General features: G+C 42.5%; 1 protein-coding gene across 3 annotated transcripts; it reads right to left on the bottom strand.

Annotated features, from left to right (window-relative positions):
• Positions 1-317: 317 nt before the first annotated feature.
• APOOL (apolipoprotein O like) lies at positions 318-20629 on the bottom strand. 3 transcript variants are annotated; one of them, XM_079961764.1, is made up of 9 exons: positions 20519-20629; positions 9288-9389; positions 7048-7167; positions 4263-4317; positions 3887-3985; positions 2596-2687; positions 2200-2313; positions 1015-1195; positions 318-924 (listed from the first exon to the last, which is right to left on the bottom strand). In XM_079961764.1, exons 1-9 carry the CDS (start codon positions 20528-20530, stop codon positions 827-829), a joined length of 873 nt encoding a protein of 290 aa, XP_079817890.1. In that variant the 5' UTR covers positions 20531-20629; the 3' UTR covers positions 318-826. The 3 variants fall into 3 exon arrangements, with proteins under 3 accessions (XP_079817890.1, XP_079817892.1, XP_079817891.1); XM_079961766.1 differs by having other exon boundaries at positions 1015-1192; XM_079961765.1 differs by lacking the exon at positions 20519-20629 and adding an exon at positions 20385-20500.
• Positions 20630-22518: the final 1889 nt, after the last annotated feature.

Raw genomic sequence — 22518 nt, 5'->3', positions numbered from 1 at the left:
CCCTGTTGTTTAATCCTGTATGCCTTTTTTGGCTGGCTCTCTTTTTGGTTCAGGCGCAACTTCATCCGATTTTGTATCAGGAATAGAATAGATGGGTGTGACTTGGCCAAAGTGGAAACCTGACAGGACTAATCAGCCCCAGAGGCTGGAAGTGGAGAAATAGGAAGATACCTGCGTTCACAACTGCGAACATAGCCTCAGTATCATCTGCTGGGTTTATATGCAAATTCCCGCTTCGCCACTACACAAGGACTGTAGAAAGCAGATGAAAATTCATGTCCTGTATGAAGCTACCAAAACACCTCCATAGCAAGCAGTTTGGGAAATGCATTTTTAATTATATATATCCATAAACTATAATTATCAATATGTTTCCCCCTTTTCCTCTGAATGACAGCAAGTTTTTAAAGGCCAGCATATTAGCAAAGTGCTACAGTGTTGAGCAGCCACATCTCTTGGACTAAAGATAAGCCCAAGGAAAAGAAGTTTAAATATTTCTCTTTCATTATCACTTCATTATCTGTGCAGGAGTGGCACAGAAATCTGTTTCTCCAAGTGATTTACATTAATAGCCAGCTTGACAATGACAATCTCATCTGAAACCCTTTGGCTGTCTCGTGATTTCCAAAAATTAAAAGAACACTTGTAGCAATAAGTAATAGGGAAAAAAATGATAAGTGGAAAGGAAGGGTGAGTGAACTGGCTGTGCAGTTAAAGATCAGGTTAAAGAATTACCTGATCAAATACCACCATATAGATCACAACTTTCCCAATTTTAATGTCCCATCATTATTGTAATCCAACATTTTTGGGAGTTTGTGCTCTGTTAGCTTCTGGTACTGTACATATCCACATCTTCTGGGCTGGACTGGCCATGGTCCATGAGGCTGGGGTCTGGTTTAAACTTTGTTGCCTTCATCACATCTGTTAAGTATAAAAAGGTGTTAGTGTGTGTGTGTGTTTGGCACTGTCTTGTCACTTAAGATCTTCAGGACAGTTCCTGGTTATTCATACCTGATCTCACACTTGGCGGTTTCGCTTCAGCTATCAAAGGAACAGAATCTGTCTGCGGAAGTGTCTTCTCTGCATGAAATTGCATTTGTGATGATTTCACCTTTTCTTCTGATTCAAGGGCTATCTTCCGAGCTTCTGAGACAATATGGTCTGTTCCTGGAACTGCTCCACGTACTTGCTGCTGTTGAAATAATGACTAAATTGTAAAATTAGCCTGATATTGCCAAATCTAAATTTAGGCAGAACACTCCTTGTAACATAGGAAGTTGCCTTATACTAGAGTCAAATCAATGATCCATCACCCAGTATTGCCTACACTAGCTTTTAGCAATCTGGTGCCCTCTGCTGCCCACTTCCCCAGCCCCAGCTCTGGTGCAAAGCATCTGGAAGACACCAGGCTGGCAAGTACTTCTCTACAAGGTTTCAGATAGGAGTCTTTTCCAGCCCTGGAGATGCCAGGGATTCAATTCTGGACCTTCTCAACGCAGAGACTGTGCTACAGTCTTTCCCCCACAGATTGGTGGCTTGTCTTTTGCTTAATATTACTATGTAAAATGTCATGCACATGGATAGCAGTGCATAAATAAGAAAATAATAGCAAATTGGCTGAGGATCCTCCTTGGCTTACAAATGAATATGGCTGATAGTCATTGGGCCCATTAAAATACTTTCCATTGGTGTAATAGGGTCCATGTTTCATAACCCTGTCTTGTTTAACCATTATGTCTATGCTATAAATATTTCTAGTCACTACCTTCCATCCATTCATATGCCCATGGTTTATTTATTTTGGTTTTACTTCATGTCTTATTTTTGTTTGACAGTGATCCATAATTTTATGTGGTCAATGTATAATTGCCACCAGATACTGTTTGATAACACTCTATATTTTGCAGAATTTTGTATAACTATTTTTAATTTAATAAAAAATATTTAAAAATACACACAAATAATAGCAAAAATATGTCTCTTAACATGTGCAGAGTATCTGTCAGTCTCCAAACCAGTCTACTATATATAGTATATAAAAATCTGTTGCACGTTTGGAAGTTCAAAGGCTGAAAAATAATGATGCTGAATATCTGCAACACTATTGTTTTTATGCATGTGTTTCAAACACAATGTAGATCAAAGAAAGATAACTAGCCCATGCTGCTAAAGGGTAGATTTTGGAAAAGAACCTACCTGAGTATCTTTATCCTGGGTGAGTAGAACTTCCGTAGTGGACTTTTTGGTCCATAGTGATCCTATTGCTTCATAGGTTTTCTGGCTTGCAGCATAGGCCTTTCCACCTATTACCTAGTTTAATATTAGAAATGTTATTGTACTGAACAACCAGTTTTAAAAATATTGTAGCATAGGCAAGGCTAACAAGACTTCTCCAATGAACTGTGATGCAGCCAACAGTGAAAGAAAGAACAAACACAATTATAGATAGCAATCTATTAGTGCTTTTAAACTTTAAAGAATTTTCCAGTTTAAAATGCTAAAGTGTGATGAACAAGTGGCAATAAAAATGAAAGCATAAACAATAAAAACAATAAAAAGGAAAGCATTCATACACCATTTAGTAGAACTCACCTTTGCAATAATTACTGACTGAGCTGGATAGCAAACAGATATGCCCAATGTGCAGAGTCCAAAGGGATAGCAAATCTTCTTAAATCTAGATCCTGCAAAATCAATCAATCAACCATATAAGGCAGTGACCAGGAACCTGCAGCCCTGCAGATGCTATTGGATTACAGCTCTCATCAGTTCCAGCCAGCATGGCCAATGATGACAAGGTCCTATCCCAAAGATGACAGGTTGTGTAGCCCAGCAACATCTAGAGGGCCATGGATTGCCCATCTCTGATTTAAGCAACATTAAGCAAAAACAATCATATTGAGAAGGCTAGGCTCCACACTGGCTTCCAATGTATAAGCAATATTTTTATATAGACAAGTATTCAGTCCAGTGAACTATCTTCAGCTTGTATCAACACTGCCCATCTCTTCTGTTCTTAATGGGAATGAGGCTGCAAAAGCATCTGAATCTGGATACAGTTACAGACTACTAGGCATAAGGCTGTACTATGTGTTCCATTGCATGCATCCTCATGATTCTACTTGGATGTATTAAACTTACAGTGGGGTAGGTGCACAGGACAGTAAGCTTTGTAACCATCTGCATTAGGATCCACATTCCAATGTGGCAAGGAAGCCACACACACACACACACACACACACCTCCATTAACCAACTCCACCTCATCAACTGGCTTCCCCCAACATATGACTAACCCTCCCTCCCTTTGTATCTTACCCACCTGCTCCCTCTCCTTGCTCACCAGTTGCTAAACTGTTTTGTAAAGCACTCTCCTTCCTCTATTGAACCTGACTGCAAAAATGTTTAACCAGGGGTGGGGAGGCCACAGGGCAGCTTGCTAACCCAGTATAAGACATAGGTGAAGGGCCTCCCTACCCCTCTGTTAAACCTTGCTACAAACACATTTAATGGAGGGGGATAGACATTTTGTGCCTCTCCCCATTCATTAAACAGCTTGCCTGGGCTGGCTCCTGTTCTGTTGATAGCATTCTTGTTGAGATACAACAGGTGTCCCACTATCTGCACTTTCTGCAAACAACTGGAGACTATTTTTTGTTTTAGGATGTTTTCCCAGTTGGATTAATGGGTCTTTGCCATAAGTGTGTATTTTGTACTCTCTTAGTTTTGTTTTAAATTTAATAGGCGAGATTATGTGTATGAGTTATAAACTGTTTTTTTCTGTTTTTAATGTGAATTGTTATGACATGTTTGTACAGAAGGTGATTAATAAATTAATACTAATAATAATAACAACAGTAACTTATAAGCATGTAATCCCTTACCTTTTCTTGCAAGGACTAGCCCAGTCAGTCCTGAAACTGTAATCACACCAACTTTGGGAAGGAATTCTGGAGGTGGATTCTTCAGGTAAACATAGGCATCTTAAAAAAAAAAAAAAGCAAGATTTGCTAAGCCTGAATATTATTTTCTAAGAATTAATAAAAATAATAATTTATTTGTAATTGGATGTAGAAATGATTACTTCATACAAATTCAGACTTTGTTAACTGTGCTGTATTTACAGTGGGGCAAAATATTTATAAGAAAATATAAAATATTTATACAAAATTCTAGAATGTCGCCTCGTTTTAAGGTTTGTAATTTGCATGGCCAAGAACAAAGAAATGAAAGATTTAAGCTTTGCACATACTCACTCACCTTTTCCAAACTGTACAGATGATATTATCCCATTTTTGACAAAGAGATAAGCATCCTGCACAAACAAAGTAAAATATAATTTTCCCCATCTGATATTTATGCAACTGTCTTAAAAACTCCTAATATTTATCAAATAATCACATTGACAAACAGTTGAAGACAAAACACTGGAAATTTTCCCACTTTGTAATTCAGCTCTTTGAATTTAGTATAACTGATCAGCAAGTGTAACATGGAGGAGGTGGAAAAGAGGCATATTTAAGTGCAATGTTCCTGAATCACTCAACAATGGGGTGGAGACCTGTGTCCAACTCCATCTAGAATGCTCAAGGATGATGGGAGCTGTAGTCCAGCAACATCAGCAATAACAACGTAACGTCTTAGGCAGGGCAAGAGAAAAGCAAGTGTTGGATTGAGCCCATGACTTTCCCCAACAATCTAATAGCTGGTAATGACAAATTTGTCACAGCTATCACTTCGTTGTTGGTGGGGCCGGAGGAGACTCCTACTGTGCTGCTGCTTCTGTGGATTTGGAACCAGTATATATGATGCAAGTAGGGGGCAAATAGTGCCATATTTTATTAATGCCCTGTACCCAATGCTGCAAAATATTACTGTAGCAATAGCAAAATATTACTCTAGCAAGGGTTGCAAACGTTTTTGGATCCGTGGCCACATTTGTAAGTCTGATAAACTATCAATGACACACACCCCACAACCAAATACCCCCACAACCTTTTCTATTGGCTACAAAATAATACTTCAAGCCTAATTTCATAAAGCAGAGGAGCAGGGACCCTCATGGGTTCCGGGGAAGGCCTTTGTGGGTGTCACATGGTGACTCTGCTATAGCATGTGCAGTGTACAATATATTCAATATGAAACTTTTGATCTCTTTACATAGGAAAGTTATTCAGCTAGAGAAAAACAAAAGGCAGCTTTATTAATTTACACTGTGGTACACATTGCATTACCAACAACAACTCATTCAATGTCAGAGGGAGCAAGGCTGTGTAAAAATCACTCCCCCTCCCACATATACTCCAAACTGAATAATGGCTGGGATCCAAGAATATACTTTAATTAGGTATGCCCAAGGCCTTATATGTGTGTGGAATTTTGAACATGTCCCCTTTGAAGAGCAGCCCCCCACACAAGGTGCTTATGAAACTTCTCTTTTGGAAGAAGTCTGCCATACCTTTTTTGGGGGAGGGGGTTTGCTTTTTGTGAATCATATATCCAAACACACTTGGGCATGCAAAACTAGTCACATGGTGCTTTGGATCCAGGCCACAAATAATAAATAAACTTAGCCTTTCTGAACCATCTGCTGTTAAGATTAACATCCTATTATTTTATTGTGCATTAATTTCCCCATGTTGTCAGCTGTCTCAGTTGCCTGTTATCAGACAAACAGATGGGATATAAATACAAACAAAATAAAATACAAACACACATCCCACTTGCCTTCCATCATAACTACTGATAGACAAACATAACAGGAAATTGTTATTTCATTGCATTAATCCACTGGCATAGCACAAGCTACATTTATAAGGTGTTTGAGGTTTTCTGATTTAGCCTTTTTGATACATCATATTTTCTAGCACCACCAGAAGATGTAAACATTCTTATGCATCAGCACCAATTTTTAGGTGGACATCCTATGTATTATATTTCTTTATTTAGGACAAGCTGCCTTCTACCTGGTGCTCAGGAATTCCAAGAAACCATAAAATCTTTTTTAAAAGTTTCAGTCCACAATCTTGATTTAAAATGGCATTCAACTGTATCCAAACATAAATGAAAAACTGCTCCTTGATCTTAGGAACTAGCACACAAAACTTAGGTAAGATATCTTAAGAGGTATCCAAATGCATAGTGCAACTTTCTAAAATATGTAGTAGATCCTAACTCTGCACTCCTATAGTCTCTGGGAGGACATCTTAGGGGCCAAAGTTTCATCAGACTGAAAACAGAGAGAGGTCTGCTCTCAGAAAGGAAGATCCGTAGTTGGAAGCCTTTTGCCTGTGGTTGCAGAAAGGTCTGCAGCTGATTCCTCTCCAACCTCAGAGAGGCCAAAGAGGAAGCATTCTGATGGCATGTTGGGAATGTGTCAAGAAGGAGAAATTACATTTACTGCCCTCTCATTGATTTCAACAAGAGGCAAAATGTTTTGGAAAACTCCTCCCCAATGCTCTACCTTCATCTTCCCTTCAGTTTTCCCTCCCCTACCATCTGTTATTTATTTCAGCTGAAATAACATATTGCAGGAACAAATAAGGAATAGAGTTTGGGACATTACAGTGGGAAAGATATTGTGGGAAAGATATTGTGTGTTTCACAATGATACATTTCAATTTATTTTGCAGTGAACAAAACTTGGCACTGAAAATTTATTTTGAATTTACACCACAAGAGGTCACTACGCTCCAAGCTTTGAAACACCACAAAAATAAAGAGAAATTACTGACTGGTGGGCATAAAAAGGTTGGTCCAGATAACACAAAGCAAACCTAAAGCAGGAACATCATTTTTACTCCTAACCTTTCTTCTACCAAAAGGATAACTTCCTAGGCAGAAGGTTTTTTAAGAGTGTTTGAATATGTTACTTCTCTTCTTAAGGGTTTGACTAAGAACTCTGAACTCAAAATGCACTGGAAATCCTGAACTGAACTAATTCATAGAAATCTTATTCCATGCTGACTCCAATTTATCCAATTGCTCACTTATGGCAAGACATGTATGAGAATTCTTGATCTATTAAATTAAGTAATATTCTTACCTTGCACCCATTGACATAGTAACTTGTTGTGTTTCTTACTGATGAAATCCTACTTTGCAAGCGGCCAGGCTTTTCATCAACGTATCTTGAATTAAGAGGTGGTGCATTATAAATAGGAAGCTGGAAGGAAATGGGGGGATAGGAGTTATAACAAAGCTTGTCTTGGGAAAACCATGAAAAGGGAGGGGCAATCCACATACTTGGAATGGGATTATTTTATCCATGGCCTCAATCCAGCAAAATTTGCCTGTGTAGTACAAGACTTGCATGAATAGAAGAGTTGTTTTACATCCACAACTACTTTGGATACTAACATCTACTGGATAAAAGGGTAGATCCAAAGACTTCTGTGTGTAAGTAGGCATGTATGGTCATTAAGTGCCAGTAAGTTGACCCCGACATTTTGCCATGCATATGGATGATCAGGGAAATGACACACACACACAGGGATCTGAGCTTAAGTCATCTAATGCAGTGGATTCTACTTTCAGAGAATTCCTTCCATTTCAATATGGCTGTTGAGGTCCCCAGCACATCTAGGAACATAGAAAGTGGTCCATCTAGCTCAGTATTGTCTACATTGACTGGAAATGGCCTTTCAGAGTTTCAGATAGGGTCTCTCCCAGCCCTACTTGGAAATGATGGGGACTGAACCTGGGACCTTTTGCACAGAAAGCAGATACTCTGTCACTGAGCTATAAACATCTCTACCACATAATACCTGTATGCAGCACAGGGTTCAGGGTTGTGTTCTGGGGTTCTATGATCAGCTGAGCTAGCACCTAACTTGAATGAACCAAGAGTTGTCTTTCAAATGCATCCAAAACCCCACTGCATCTGCAGGAGAAATTGGTAGTGGCAGACAAGCAGTTTTTCAGTGAAGCTTGCCAGCCATTACCAACTTTCTCATTGACGAACCTAAAGATCCCTCAGAACACAGTTTGAGAACCACTGGTCTACTGCGGGTGTAGCCAGTGTGCCCCCCCCCCCCGATATTGTCAGATGCCAACTCCCATCAGCCCCAGCCAGCATGGCCAGTGGCTGTGAAGCAAGTTTTAGTCCAACAATACCTGGAAGGCACCACATTGGATACCCTTGGCCTAGTGCTATCTCCATCACCCTTGATCAGTGCAAATGGTGGTGCAGATTACCACCAGCTTCATGGTGCAGATGGGAAGGCTCACTCTTGTATGAACACTTCCGAGTCGCACAGAACACCTTGTCCAATGTGACTGCTGTGCTTTGAACCATATGTCAGCAGCAGTTGTCCTAAGTTTTAAGCCTCCAAGTGGGGTGGAAATCAAGAACATAATCTTCTTTAGCCCTACACAAAGAATATGTAGAGTAGGGAGCTGGAGCACAGTAGCAGGCCCTCATGCTGGTCTCTATGCACTGTGTACCTAACGTACAGAGTGCAGGAGACGTTAGAGTGTATATATGTAGGCTCTGTACACAAGATATGATGAATGTGTTGAGGTCAAGAGATGGCAGTGGAGCTTGTTGCTGCAGTATACTGTCCTCTGCTTAAGTTCATCATACCTAGATTGATAACAATCAAGCATAAATAAAGCAAAGATGAAAGCAAACAAAATCTCTTCCCCCCCCCAAACCCCCCCTGTGCATTAATACAAAAGCCACAGTAAATTTAAGTACAAATGTGATTCAGTCTTCCAAGTGGGACTTGCAACAAAATGTTGCACTGTGGAGTGCTGCTGTTCAATATTCCAGCTGCTGCACTGCATAGCGTCTGCCCCTGGTGTTCCATACCCTCCCTATCACTTAGCATTCTGTAGACACCAAGCACACACTCAGTCCTTATTGGGCTCTCCCTCTCCCAGGTTGTTTTAAAATGCAAACTTTTGGGCTCTCCAAAACTTGAGGGTATCCCCTTCTTGTGTGAGCGGTACTACCTTGGCTACATAAGAAACAGTTCTCAACAAATGAACATTGAAACTATAGAAGGAATGCTTCTCTTCAGCTTTAAATTATATTATGTATTATATCACATATTTGCATTAGCTTATCTTTTCAGTCCTCCATTTTTGGATCATCTGCAATGGTAAGTGATGCAGCATCGAGAATCATCATCATCACAACATTATTATTATTATTTTACTATATCACTTGTTGCATTCTATTATATAGTTCTGTTTCTTGTGAAACAAAATTCAGAAGAAAGCCTTCACTGCACCTAGGTGCTTCTGCTCATTCAATTTTTAAAGAGGTCATACTAATCCTACCTGACGTGCCTTCATGCGACGAGATTCTGGTTCCTCTTCAGATGCAGCATGTACAATAGATGCACCTGCCAAGGCTGTAGGAAAAGCCACCCATTTTGCTATCTGGGGGCAGGGGGTGGGTAGAGGCCAAAAGAAAGCAAGAAAGAAGCTTAATCGCTGAATAGCAAATGAATGAATGAATGAATAAATGCACATGTTCATCAATATTCAGACCAAGTTCAACAACAATATCCATTAACCAGCTAAGTCTGCTAAAGAGTATAGGCACAATAAATTATTGTTTTTCATACATCTGAGATAGGAAAATACAGAATTGAAAAAAATGTATACAAAAGCATTTTAAGAAACATGAACATTCTCACTGCAAGGGGGGGGGGTGGTAGGTGTAGAAAAGGTTTCCAAATTGCAAATGTTCAGGTTGTTCAAACTAATCATTTTTGGGTACCAAGGAAGTTGCTTACTATAATTCATTGAACTGTTTCCTTAAAATACGCTTTTCAGGAATATTACTTGTGATGTGGTCCTAAGCTTCTTGGTGCAGGGACTCACATTTTAAAAAATATTTGTCACTGTGAAGCACCATGTGTACACTGAAGATGCATTATGCGTGGTCTGCTGCAATAAAGTGCTGGTAAAATGCAGGATCACTGTAGAAATCCTTAGAATTAAAAAATACCTAAAATATCTCCCAAGATGAAGGAAGGGACACATCTCATCTGTCTTGTATGCAGATGGTCACAGGTTCAATCCCTGATGTCTTAAACGCAGGGCTGAGAAAGAAAGCCTAGAGAACCACTGCAATCAGTGTAGACAATGCTGAACTAGATGGACCCCCAAGGCCTCACTCAATTTCAGACAGCTTCCTATGTTCATATTTTAACAACGTTTAGTGGGAGCAAAACTGCCTTAAAGGTATAGGCATGAATGAGGACGCTACACAGAAGTCTGCTCTCTAATGCCCAAATGGCGTTTACAGAATATAGCAAGAACGTTTTAAAATATATATTCATTAAAAAGGTCAAAATTTTGAGACCTCAAGAAGACAAAAAAACATGGAAAAGAGTGGAAGAGCATTGTTCAATTAGACCAACAATCTGTGAAGCCTGATCACAGAAATGTAGAGTTGGAAGGGACCACAAGGATCATCTAGCCTAGTCCATGGATAGGCAAACTAAGGCACGGGGGCCAGATCCGGCCCAATCATCTTCTAAATCTGGCCTGTGGACAGTCCGGGAATCAGTAGACGGTCCGGGAATGAGTAGAATGTGTCCTTTTATTTAAAATGCATCTCTGGGTTATTTGTGGGGCCTGCCTGGTGTTTTTACATGAGTATAATGTGTCCTTTTATATAAAATGCATCTCTGGGTTATTTGTGGGGCCTGCCTGGTGTTTTTACATGAGTATAATGTGTGCTTTTATTTAAAATGCATCTCTGGGTTATTTGTGGGGCATGCCTGGTGTTTTTACATGAGTATAATGTGTGCTTTTATTTAAAATGCATCTATGGGTTATTTGTGGGGCATAGGAATTCGTTCATTTTTTCCCTTCAAATATAGTCCGCCCCCCACAAGGTCTGAAAAACAGTGGACTGCTGAAAAAGTTTGCTGACCCCTGATTTAGTCCAACCCCCTGCAATGCAGGAATATTTTGCCCAGTGTGGGGCCTGAACCCATGACCCTGCCTGAACCCTTATGCCCTACCAACTGCTTCCAGAGAGTTAAGCAGCTGGGCAAGAAAACAGGAACTTTCATCCAGTGTTGCTCTGCAATAGTACTTAAAGGGACCCCTGACCATTAGGTCCAGTCGTGGCCAACTCTGGGGTTGCAACGCTCATCTCGCTTTACTGGCTGAGGGAGCCGGCGTACAGCTTCCGGGTCATGTGGCCAGCATGACTAAGCCACTTCTGGCGAACCAGAGCAACGCACATAAACGCCATTTACCTTCCCACCTATTTATCCACTTGCACTTTGACGTGCTTTCGAATTGCTAGGTTGGCAGGAGGAACCGAGCAACGGGAGCTCACCCACGCACGGGGATTCAAGCCGCTGACCTTTTGATCGGCAAGTCCTAGGCTCTGTGGTTTAACCCACAGCACCACCCATGTCCCTCTAATAGTACTTACTGCTACTCAATATATACTGAATGGAAATGATAGCCTATGAAATTGTCATTGGAAAGCCTTCTAAGCCAACAGCCACCACATTTTATTGTAGCAGTGAATTCTACAAATTAATATGTGCACACACCATACATTTAACGCACATGGCTTAACACAAAGAATCCTGGGAACTGTAGTTTACTTCTCAGAGCTGCAATTACTAGCACACTTAATAAACTAGTCTCTAGGATTCTTTCAGGGACGTTATGTACTTTAAATGGATAGTATGTATGCTGCTTGTGTCAGTTACCTTCTCTCTGCAATATGCTATCCATTCCCTATTATGTTGCATCTCTGGAAACTACTTCCTCCAAGTGCTGCATCTCCTCTTCCCCTCTAATAATCAATTTCATTCCTACCAGGAAATGTCTTATGCTCTCACCTCTTTAAGGATAAAATGCCAGTGGAGGTGAATTAGCATAACAAACCATTTTTACTGCATTTTTTATCATGAGTTAATGCTTGATAAGCCCCATAGTCACGTTACAACTTAAGGAAGCTGTACTGGATTTTAATGAAGGTTTTATTACTGTGTTGTATTTATTAATTCCCACACTAGCCCATTTCAGACATCATCGCAAACCACTGCTAATGACTTACCAATAATGTTGATATCACATGCACTTTCATTTTTTCCATGTGTGATCAACAAGCCAAAATCTCTGACTTAGTGTTATGCATGAACTGAGAATTGTGGTTTGTTTCACTCAAACCATAATTGGCAAGGCAGCAACCAATACCTGGCTTCACAATGAAATTTGTTTGTCAAACCATTAACCATAGTTTACAGTGATATGCAAATACAGCCATTGAGGAATGGAGCCAATAGTTGAATCTAAGGACACCAAGTTTAACTAATTTGTGGATTAAAATCTCCCAACAGAATGCATTTCTGGTGATCTTTTCCACATATCAACATTATTATTTATTTGATTTCTCCATGTTGAGGCCCAGGTAGGCTACAACAATTTAAAAATAAAATATTAAAAAGGATTGAAACATGAGATGATAAGAGTTGTAGTCTGGCAACATCTGGAGGGACAAATGCTCCTCCTTTGGGATGTAAAGTATCAAGCTAGCTACAGCAGAAAAAGAAACAGACAATGAAGCAAACTGACCGTGTTGCAGGAATAGACAGAGGGGCAGACAAATGAAGCACAGGGGGGAAAGAAAAATGCAAAAATTAGATATTTGATGGAAAAGCACAAAATAAAATGGCATTCTGAAATTATACCAGGACTGTCAACTGTGTGATTTTTTTTTTAAGCATGCAGAAAAGGGGGGAGTATTGCCCATCCTCTAAGAGCAATTAACTCTCACACTTTGAAGTCACTGAACATTAATAAGCAGGAGCATAGAAAGAGTATTAGGAAGAATACAGCAGAATGAAATGATTAACTCAGGAGAAGGCGCATGTGTGATAAATGTGGTAAACGTTCAGAATCTGACTTATAAAGTGATAAAATGCTCTCAGCCAAATTTTATCTAGTCATTTAAATACCAAGTGTGATAAAAATGTATCCCTGTATCCAGAATTGGCCTGCAAGATAGGAGATTTCTCTGCTCTTTTGATGTTAAGGTGCATAAGAGTGGCTGCAACTCGAATATGCAATTTATAGCTAGAGGAAATAAGTTCACATTTTATGTTTCTTGGGAGAGCCGAATAATGAAGTAAGTACTTAAGGGATGAAGGACAGAAAGCATGTGAAAGTACTCTCTGCCCAGATACCCACTCTGCAACTTAACTTGTATCTTCCAAAGCCACATGTATGAAAGAGTTGTGGCAGGATAAAAGCCACATCTGCATCATACGTTTAAAACACTATGATGCCACTTGAACAGCCATGGCTTCCCCCAAAGAATTAATAATAATAATAATAATAATAATAATAATTTTTATTTATACCCCGCCCTCCCCAGTCAAGGCTGGGCTCAGAGCGGCTTACAAGCAATAATAAAAACAAGTTAAATGATTACAACTTAAAAACAAAATTAAAAAATACATTAAAATACTGAAACATTAAAATATTAAAATGTAGCCTCATCGCAGAAGGAGAAGGAAAAGAAAAAAGAAAGAGAGGGAGGGAATCAAATTGGCTCCAAGCCAAAGGCCAGGCAGAACAACTCTGTCTTACAGGCCCTGCGGAAAGAAATCAGATCCTGCAGGGCCCTGGTCTCGTGAGGCAGAGCGTTCCACCAGACCGGAGCCAGAGTTGAAAAGGCCCTGGCTCTGGTCAAAGCCAATCTAACTTCCTTAGGGCTCAGGACCACAAGGGTGTTGCTATTTATGGACCATGAGGCTCTCCGTGGGGCATACCGGGAGAGGCGGTCCCGTAGGTACGAGGGTCCTAGGCCGTGAAGGGCTTTAAAGGTCAAAAGCAGCACCTTAAATCTGATCCTGTACTCCACCAGGAGCCAGTGCAGCTTGAAAAGCACTGGGTGAATATGCTCCCATGGCAGGGACCCCGTGAGGAGTCTCGCTGCAGCATTCTGCACCCACTGGAATTTCTGGGACAGCTTCAAGGGCAGCCCCGCGTAGAGCGAATTACAGTAGTCAAGCCTGGAGATGACCGTCGCATGGATCACTGTGGCCAGGTTGGGGCGGGAAAGGTAAGGGACCAACTGCTTGATGCGGCGAAGGTGGAAAAATGTCGCCTTGGCTGGTGCTGTAACCTGCGCCACCATGGAAAGGGAGGCATCAAGGATTACACCCAAACTCTTAACAGAAGGCAATGGCACTAATTGGGCCCCCGCAAGAGAAGGGAGTTGGTCCCTCATCCCCATGCCATCCCGACCCAGCCATAGGACCTCTGTCTTTGAAGGATTTAGTTTCAATCGGCTCCCACGAAACCATCCAGCCACAGCTTCCAAGCATCTGGTCAGTGTGTTTGGGGCCGAGTCGGTGTGGCCATCATCAGCAGATAGAGCTGAGTGTCATCAGCATATTGGTGACAGCCCAGCCCAAAGCTCTGGATAATCTGGGCAAGGGGGCGCATAAAGATGTTAAAAAGCATTGGGGAGAGGATTGCGCCCTGTGGCACTCCACACACCAAGGAGTGGCGCGACGACATTTCCCTCCCTAGTGCCACCCTCTGTCCCTGACCAGAGATAAAAGAGCACAGCCAGTTATGGGCTATGCCCTGTATCCCCACGTCTGCGAGGCGGTGGTCCAGAAGATCATGATCAACCATGTCAAAGGCTGCTAACAAATCTAAAAGGATCACCAGTCCTGACCCGCCTCAATCCAGCTGTCTACGGAGATCGTCTGTTAGGGCAACCAGAGCCGTCTCGGTCCCAAAACCAGGACGGAAACCAGACTGAAATGGATCTAAAGCCGATGTTTCCTCCAGAAACCTACCAAGCTGATCAGCAACCGCTCTTTCAATTACCTTACCCAGATATGGAAGATTTGAAACTGGGCGGTAATTGGATAGGTCTAAGGGATCTAATGAAGTTTTCTTTAAGAGTAGACATACCACTGCTTCCTTCAGTTCCCCTGGGAATGTCCCCGTGTCAAGGGACAAATTGATAATTTCAACCAGGGGGGTCCGCGCAACATCTGGACACTCCCTAATCAGCCAAGACGGGCACGGATCAAGGAGGCAGGTGGTAGGCCTACTAACTTGGAGGAATCAATCCACATCAGCAGGGAGTATTCGATCGAAATGGTCCAACACTGGACCTGAAGTCAGTCGAGGGGCCTCCAGTTCAGTCACTGTATCTAAATTGGCAGGGAGGTCACAGCGGAGCAACAGGACTTTCTCCGCAAAAAAGCTCGCGAATGCCTCACAGCTGTGGGTCGAATTTGTGTTTAAATTTGGTTGTCCTCCTAAGGACGTTATTGATCTAATTATTCTAAAAAGTTGTGCCGGGCGAGAGCTAGCGGATGCAATGGAAGCTGCAAAGTAAGATTTCTTAGCAGCTTTCATAGCCGTCTCATAGGCTTTCATAAGCGTCCTATAAGATGTTCTTGAGGCTCCGTCACGAGTCCGTCGCCATACTCGCTCTAGCCGTCTGAGATCCCGCTTCATTTTCCGGAGCTCCTCAGTAAACCAAGGGGCCTGGTTTCGACGGGGTTGCAGAGGGCGCTTAGGCGCGATCTCATCAATGGCTGCCAAGAGCCGGTTATTCCAGTCCTCAACAAGGTCATCTAATGAGTCTAAAGAATTGCAGGAACTGTAGTTTGCTATGGGTGCTGAGAATCATTAGGAAACCCCTATTCTCCTCACAGGGTGACAATGCCCAGAGCAGTTTAAAATCAATCCCTCTTCCCAGGGAACTCTGGAAACTGAAGCTCTGGGAGAGGAATAGATGTTTCACACACTGCCATTTCCTCAGGTGGCTGTAGAATAAAAAATAGTTATGCTCTTGTGCACTGTTGTGTCAAAATTGCTCAAATGTCTATTTTGTCACATGACAAACATGTTTGGAAACAGCAGCACTCAGTGGGCAGACTGTGTGGGAGTGTTTTGGGTTTTTTAAAATTCAAACTGTTAAACAAAGCTGTATGTATTATAACACACATTCCACTCTACTTAAAGGGCTAGGAACTGTGCTGTGACTTTTGGAATTAGCTCAATTCTTGAATGACACTAATTGCTCTGCTTTGGAAGGTCTACTGAAGTCAACTGTGCAAAGACTAACAAAATGATACTGTACATCACTTCACTGCCCAGTAATTATTTTGAATCAGTTTATTGAAAAGAAAGATTTATTCAGAAAAGAACTATTAAAATGGCAAGGCTCAGCCAGATCCTGCCTCAGGGGATGACTTTGTTTTAGCTGCATTTCGGAGGGCTCAAACTGGAGCAACATTTAACTACAGGGTGGCTAGCCTTTTTTTTTTTTTTTTTTTTGCTTGAGGAGCTCATTGAAGTTTTGTCAACCCTCTGATGGCAGCATGCCATCTATGGGCTTGGCCTAAATGGCCAATACACATGCCACATACAGTGGTACCTCGGGTTAAGAACTTAATTTGTTCTGGATGTCCGTTCTTAACCTGAAACTGTTCTTCACCTGAAGCACCACTTTAGCTAATGGGGTGTCCCGCTGCCGCTGTGTGATTTTTGTTCTCATCCTGAAGCAAAGTTCTTAATCTGAGGTACTATTTCTGGGTTAGCAGAGTCTGTAACCTGAAGTGTCTGTAACCCGAGGTACCACTGTACAGTGGTACCTCGGGTTACATACGCTTCAGGTTACATACGCTTCAGGTTACAGGCTCTGCTAACCCAGAAATAATGCTTCAGGTTAAGAACTTTGCTTCAGGATGAGAACAGAAATTGTGCTTTGGCGGCACGGCGGCAGCAGGAGGCCCTGAGGTACCACTGTATACACAAAGGGAGGCTCACACATTCATTCACTCACACAGGCAGATAGCATTGCCCCACACAGCTCTTCCGCTGATTAGCAGTGGAGCAGGAGAACTTTGCTTCCATCGCTGGGCTGTGAGGAGAGGACCCAAGAAGTGTGCTGGGGATTGAAAACCCTCACTTACCTTGCAAAGAGAGCCTCTTCTCCCCCTGGGGTTGTACCATTGAAATAATGTTTCAGGGCTCGGGAATCAGGAAGAAGTGCACCTTCCTGTTTCCTGAACACTATGACCTTCATGCCCCACACTATTTTTATTTCAGAGCTTTCCCAACTTTTCATGTTAGTGACACATTTTTTAGACATGCATCATTTTGAAACACAGTAATTTAGTTTTACTAGCAAACCGGAGGTTAAACTAACCCTTTTCCAGCCCCGGCAGGAGAGCGAGCTGCATTTGCATGACACACCTACACACTGCAGCTGATACATGAACATGTCACGACACACAGTTTGGAAAGCTCTGATTTATTTGCTTAACAAAATTTTCATACCACTTAACTGTAAGCAAAACCTTTACAAATAATATAAAATATACATTAAAATAATTGTTAAAAGGTTTATAAAAATGCAAAATGAGTAAGAGCAAGTTTGACTAAACAAAAAGTTTTTTGTAGGCACCAAAAAGTGTTCAATGAAAGTGCCTGCCTGCTGGCAATGGGCAGGGAGCTCCAGAATGTGAGGAGCTGCCACTCAAAGATCAGTTCCTTACAAGTGCATTATGTGGCGCTCGAGAGACAAGAGGTGCCTTTGCAAGGTATGCTGAACCAGAGGCACACATTTTTTGGAAAGCTGGCAGCCCTTCCAGTCCCACAGAGGAAACTCCACAGCACTACAGTGGGAATTACATTAAGATTATTATTTTTCATCTTAAATTGCCAAATCACTGGGGATCTTGGAGGACATACCCATTTACCCATCCTTTTGGGGAGGAATAGATCCAGTCTTGCTATATGCTAATAGCAAACTCATTCTTTGATTGTGGATCCCATATAGCAAAAAATGACACCATCCAAACACAAGAGGGCTTATAGAAGTACCTAAAAGTTGTTTGTACTTTTAGGTTTGGGTGTAATCTTAAGATGTTTTAAGGTGCATACAATATTATAAATGTGATGAAAACATTTAACTTTTAGCATGATCCCCAATAATTTAAGACCTGGGTTTGAAGCTTTTTTCTCTATTTGAAAAGTCTGATCACAGATCATCACTCAATTTCAAGATTTGTATGTTATTCAGCAGTTATTCAGAAGAACAAGATGGAGATGGAACCACATATGTTCAGATACTTTCCTCATCTTAACTAGTCTTTAATGTCCAGCAGTTCTAAGAATTGCTACACATTTTCCCACTAGGGAGTAGAAGGAAAGCGACAGAACAGAGTGGACACAGGAGGCAGCACTCTGCACCTGCTCAGACACGCTTTTGTTTTCAGGAGTATGCCTGAAACTTAACAGCAGCTTTATAAGAACCTGAGAGCACTTAAGATTTCCTCGCTGAAGCTGCAGCAGTAGGAAAGAAGCAGAGTTGGGACTTTTCTTTTTCGGAGTTGGGACTTTTTAAGAGCAAAGGCAGGCAGAATGGGATCTGCTTTGCTTGCTAGAGCCGATAAATCCACCAGCCAGAGCCAGATGCAAGAGAGATAATAATAATAATAATAATAATAATAATAATAATAATAATAATTTATTATTTATACCCCGCCCATCTGGCTGGGCCTCCCCAGCCACTCTGGGCGGCTTACATAAAAACCAAAAATACAGTAAAATATCACACGTTAAAAACTTCCCTGAACAGGGCTGCCTTAAGATGTCTTCTGAATGTCAAGTAGTTGTTTATCACTTTGACATCTGCTGGAAGGGCGTTCCACAGGGCGGGCGCCACTACTGAGAAGGCCCTCTGCCTGGTTCCCTGTAGCTTTGCTTCTCGCAATGAGGGAACCGCCAGAAGGCCCTCGGCGCTGGACCTCAGCGTCTGGGCAGAATGATGGGGGTGGAGACGCTCCTTCAGGTATACTGGACCGAGGCCGTTTAGGGCTTTAAAGGTCAGCACCAACACTTTGAATTGTGCTCGGAAACATACTGGGAGCCAATGTAGGTCTTTCAAGACCGGTGTTATATGGTCACCTTCAAAGGTAGCCCCACGCAGAGTGCATTGCAGTAGTCCAAGCGGGAGATAACCAGAGCATGCACCACTCTGGCGAGACAGTCCGCAGGCAGATAGGGTCTCAGCCTACGTACCAGATGGAGCTGGTAAACAGCTGCCCTGGACACAGATTTGACCTGTGCTTCCATGGACAGCTGTGAGTCCAAAACGACTCCCAGGCTGCGCACCTGGTCCTTCAGGGGCACAGTTACCCCATTCAGGACCAGGGAATCCTCCACACCTGCCCGCCTCCTGTCCCCCAAAAACAGTACTTCTGTCTTGTCAGGATTCAACCTCAATCTGTTAGCCGCCATCCATCCTCCAACCGCCTCCAGACACTCACACAGGACCTTCACCGCCTTCACTGGTTCTGATTTAAAAGAGAGGTAGAGCTGGGTATCATCCGCATACTGATGAACACCCAGCCCAAACCTCCTGATGATCTGTCCCAGCGGCTGCATGTAGATGTTGAAAAGCATGGGGGAGAGGACAGAACCCTGATCGAATAAGAGAATTCCGAGCCCAGAAAATATATATATATATATATATATATATATATATAGTGTCATAACTGAATACGAGTTCCACACAGTCAGACAGTTCATGGATCCATTCCTGGTTACCCAAAGTCCTATTCATTTCAGCTGTGCCAAAGTGGGGAGTACAGTGGTACCTTGGGTTACAGACGCTTTGGGTTATGTGTTTTCAGGTTGTGGGAAACCTGGAAGTACTGGAAAGGGTTACTTCTCGGTTTCGCCGCTTGTGCAGAAGCGCTAAATTGCACTTCGTGCAAGCACAGAAGTGTCAAGTCGCATCACGCACGTGCGCAGACGTGGTGCTTCAGGTTACGAATGCTGCAGGTTGCCTCCGTCACGGATTACATCCGCAACCCGAGGTTCCACTGTAGTGGGATGTAGTTTTGTGACTGTTACTGTTAAACAACCAAAAGAAAACATAGTAATAATATAACAATAACAATGCATTGCCAAGCCACACCGAGCTCCGCCAGCTGAGCAGCATGGTGGTTGCAGCCTTTCCCAACCTGGAGGTGTCCAGATGATTTGGACTACAACTCCCATCAGTCCTTGGCCACCCAGGCATGGAAAAGCTGGGTGTCAAACCAGCCCCTAGGAGACCAGGGTCCTCACTGGGCCAAATATTGTCTCTTAAGAGCCTGAGCTATCTCACAGGGTTGTTTGTGGAGATTCAAATGACATTGGGTGGGGGGGAAGGCAGAGGGAGGGGAAGAAAGAAACCGTGCCCACTACCTTGAGGCTACCTGGAGAGCGGAGGAAAGCTGGGCCATACATGCTATGAGGCATGGAAGCGGGGGCGCTCTGCACATGCTCAGGCGCCCCTCGCATCTCCACGACCGCATTCAAGAAAGTTAAGGCGTCCTTTAAAGTTTAAACGAAGGGAAAGCTCACCCTGTGTGTCATTTGTGCTGTTTAAGCGCTGCCCACTCAAAATGAGGGCGCCTCATGAAGCCTTTCCTGGGAGGGGAGGCAGGGGAGGGGAGGGGGCAGAAGGTAGGATGATAAGCACGAGGGGAACCACTCACCTTAGCCGCCATTTTGGCTCCTCCTACTCGAAGGAGGCGACCAGCCGAGCGCTCGCGACCAACGCCGCCAACGGTCAGAGACGTCAAAAAACAGCGTGGGCGGGACTAAACAGGAGAGCGCCGCGAGATTGGCGGAGAGGAGAAAATGACGCGTGCTTTCCCCTCCCCCTCCCCCTCCCAGTGTTGTTGGTGAAGGGAGACGTTAAGATTTTGGTTGTCCACCAGCCGCAAATGTTTCTTTTTGTACAAAGAGGGGCGTCGGGATGATGATGATGATGATTAGGCGGGAAGGAATAGGGCACTGCCTAACACAGCGTCAATACTAACGGTCCCCTCAAGCTCAGTATTGGAGGGTTATTATTTTACCCCCCCCCCCCGTGCGGTCTTTTCCCGGGTTTCAGCTATGGAACTTCCTACGTTTGTTTTATTTCTTAAAATTTTTATACACCGCTTGATCGTAAAGACAAACAAAAAAGTAAAAATAACAGGGATTGACGTGGCCAGGAACAATATACTTTATAGTCCAGTTAATCGTACCTTCTGGGCGGTTAACACCTTAAAAGTCAACAAAATGCAAATACAGTAATCTGTCAACTCATGTGAAAGCTGCACCAGTAAATGGCTACCTGCTGTGTGGATTAAGCTTTGGTATTCTGTGGTAAAAGAATCTTTGGGTTTGTTATGTACTCCAGGTCTAAAAAGTGATATACTTGAATGCCCTTTTCATGCATTCTGGAACAGATACCTAATACTGTAGTATTAATACAGTAATGTGTTCTCCAAAGAAGATACAAAATTAGGCAGTGCTGGCTTGTGCAAGCATCTCAGGTACAGTCATACCCTGGGTTAAAGTTGCTTCAGGTTGAGCGTTTTCAGGTTACGCTCTGCAGCGACCCGGAAGTAACGGAACACGTTACTTCTGGGTTTTGCCGCTCATGCATGTGCAGGCACTCAAAGTGACGTCACGCACATGTGCAGAAGCGGCGAATTGTGACCCGCGCAGACGCGGGTTGCGTTCTGCTCTGGATGCGAACGGGGTTCTAGAATGGATCCCGTTTGCATCCAGAGGTACCAGTGTAGTTTAGAGCAGCAATATCTCCCTCCCTCCATTGCTGCTCCAAATACAAATAGAAGGAAAGGGTGTGTGTGTGTCAGTTTTTAATATTGTTCTAAATTTGTATTAATCTGATGACAATTTGTTTAAAAAAGGGGAAATCAAAAGTGTAGCAGTATTTTAGGGAGGCCATTAAAGTACCCAGGCAACTCCTGACTTCTTTTGCAAGGGATTCTGGAACACACCTTTCAGAACATTCATTATTTGCTTCCCACATTTATACCCATCCTACCCAGGAGCTTAAGATGTTATGCATATAACTCCATGTTATCTTCACAACAAACTTTTGAGGTGGACTGGCCTGAGAGTTTGACTAGGATGACCCAGGAAGCAAGGTTCAAACCCTAATAATCAGGATTCATGTCTACTAAACTGCACAGTGCTTCAGGAGGTCCAACAGTCCAGGTCAGGGTAAAATGTTTTGCACTAAAATTGTATAGCCATGTTGGCTTTGGAGTAAACCATTCACCTGGGTCAATTTAAAAACAAGCCCAACTTTGTGACCCAAGCAGAGTTCATCATGTAGAATTTCTGCTCTTCATTTGCTCAGATTTGTAAACTGGGTGTTCAAGAATTATGTTTACTTGTTCCATTATAAATAATAGGTACGGTGCAGTAGGAGTCTCCTAAGAACTATCAGCAGCCTTAACAAACCACAGTTCCCATGATTATTTGGGGAAAGCCATCTCTACTTTTACAGTATGATACTGCTTTAAATGCATGGTATGGATATGGTCTTGGCCTCTTCCATGAAGCTGGACAAAAACTGGTCATTAGTTGTATTCTGCTATTCCAAAGAGACTCTTAAAGTGGCAGGCCTAAAATGATAATCTGAGTGATTTCCTTATTTCACCAAATATATTTCCATCACAATTCTTACTCATGC

The sequence above is a fragment of the Podarcis cretensis genome (genome assembly GCF_951804945.1).
Source record: "Podarcis cretensis genome assembly, chromosome: Z".
Classification (NCBI taxonomy): Eukaryota; Metazoa; Chordata; class Lepidosauria; order Squamata; family Lacertidae; genus Podarcis; species Podarcis cretensis.
This window is presented reverse-complemented; position numbering and strand designations above follow the sequence as displayed.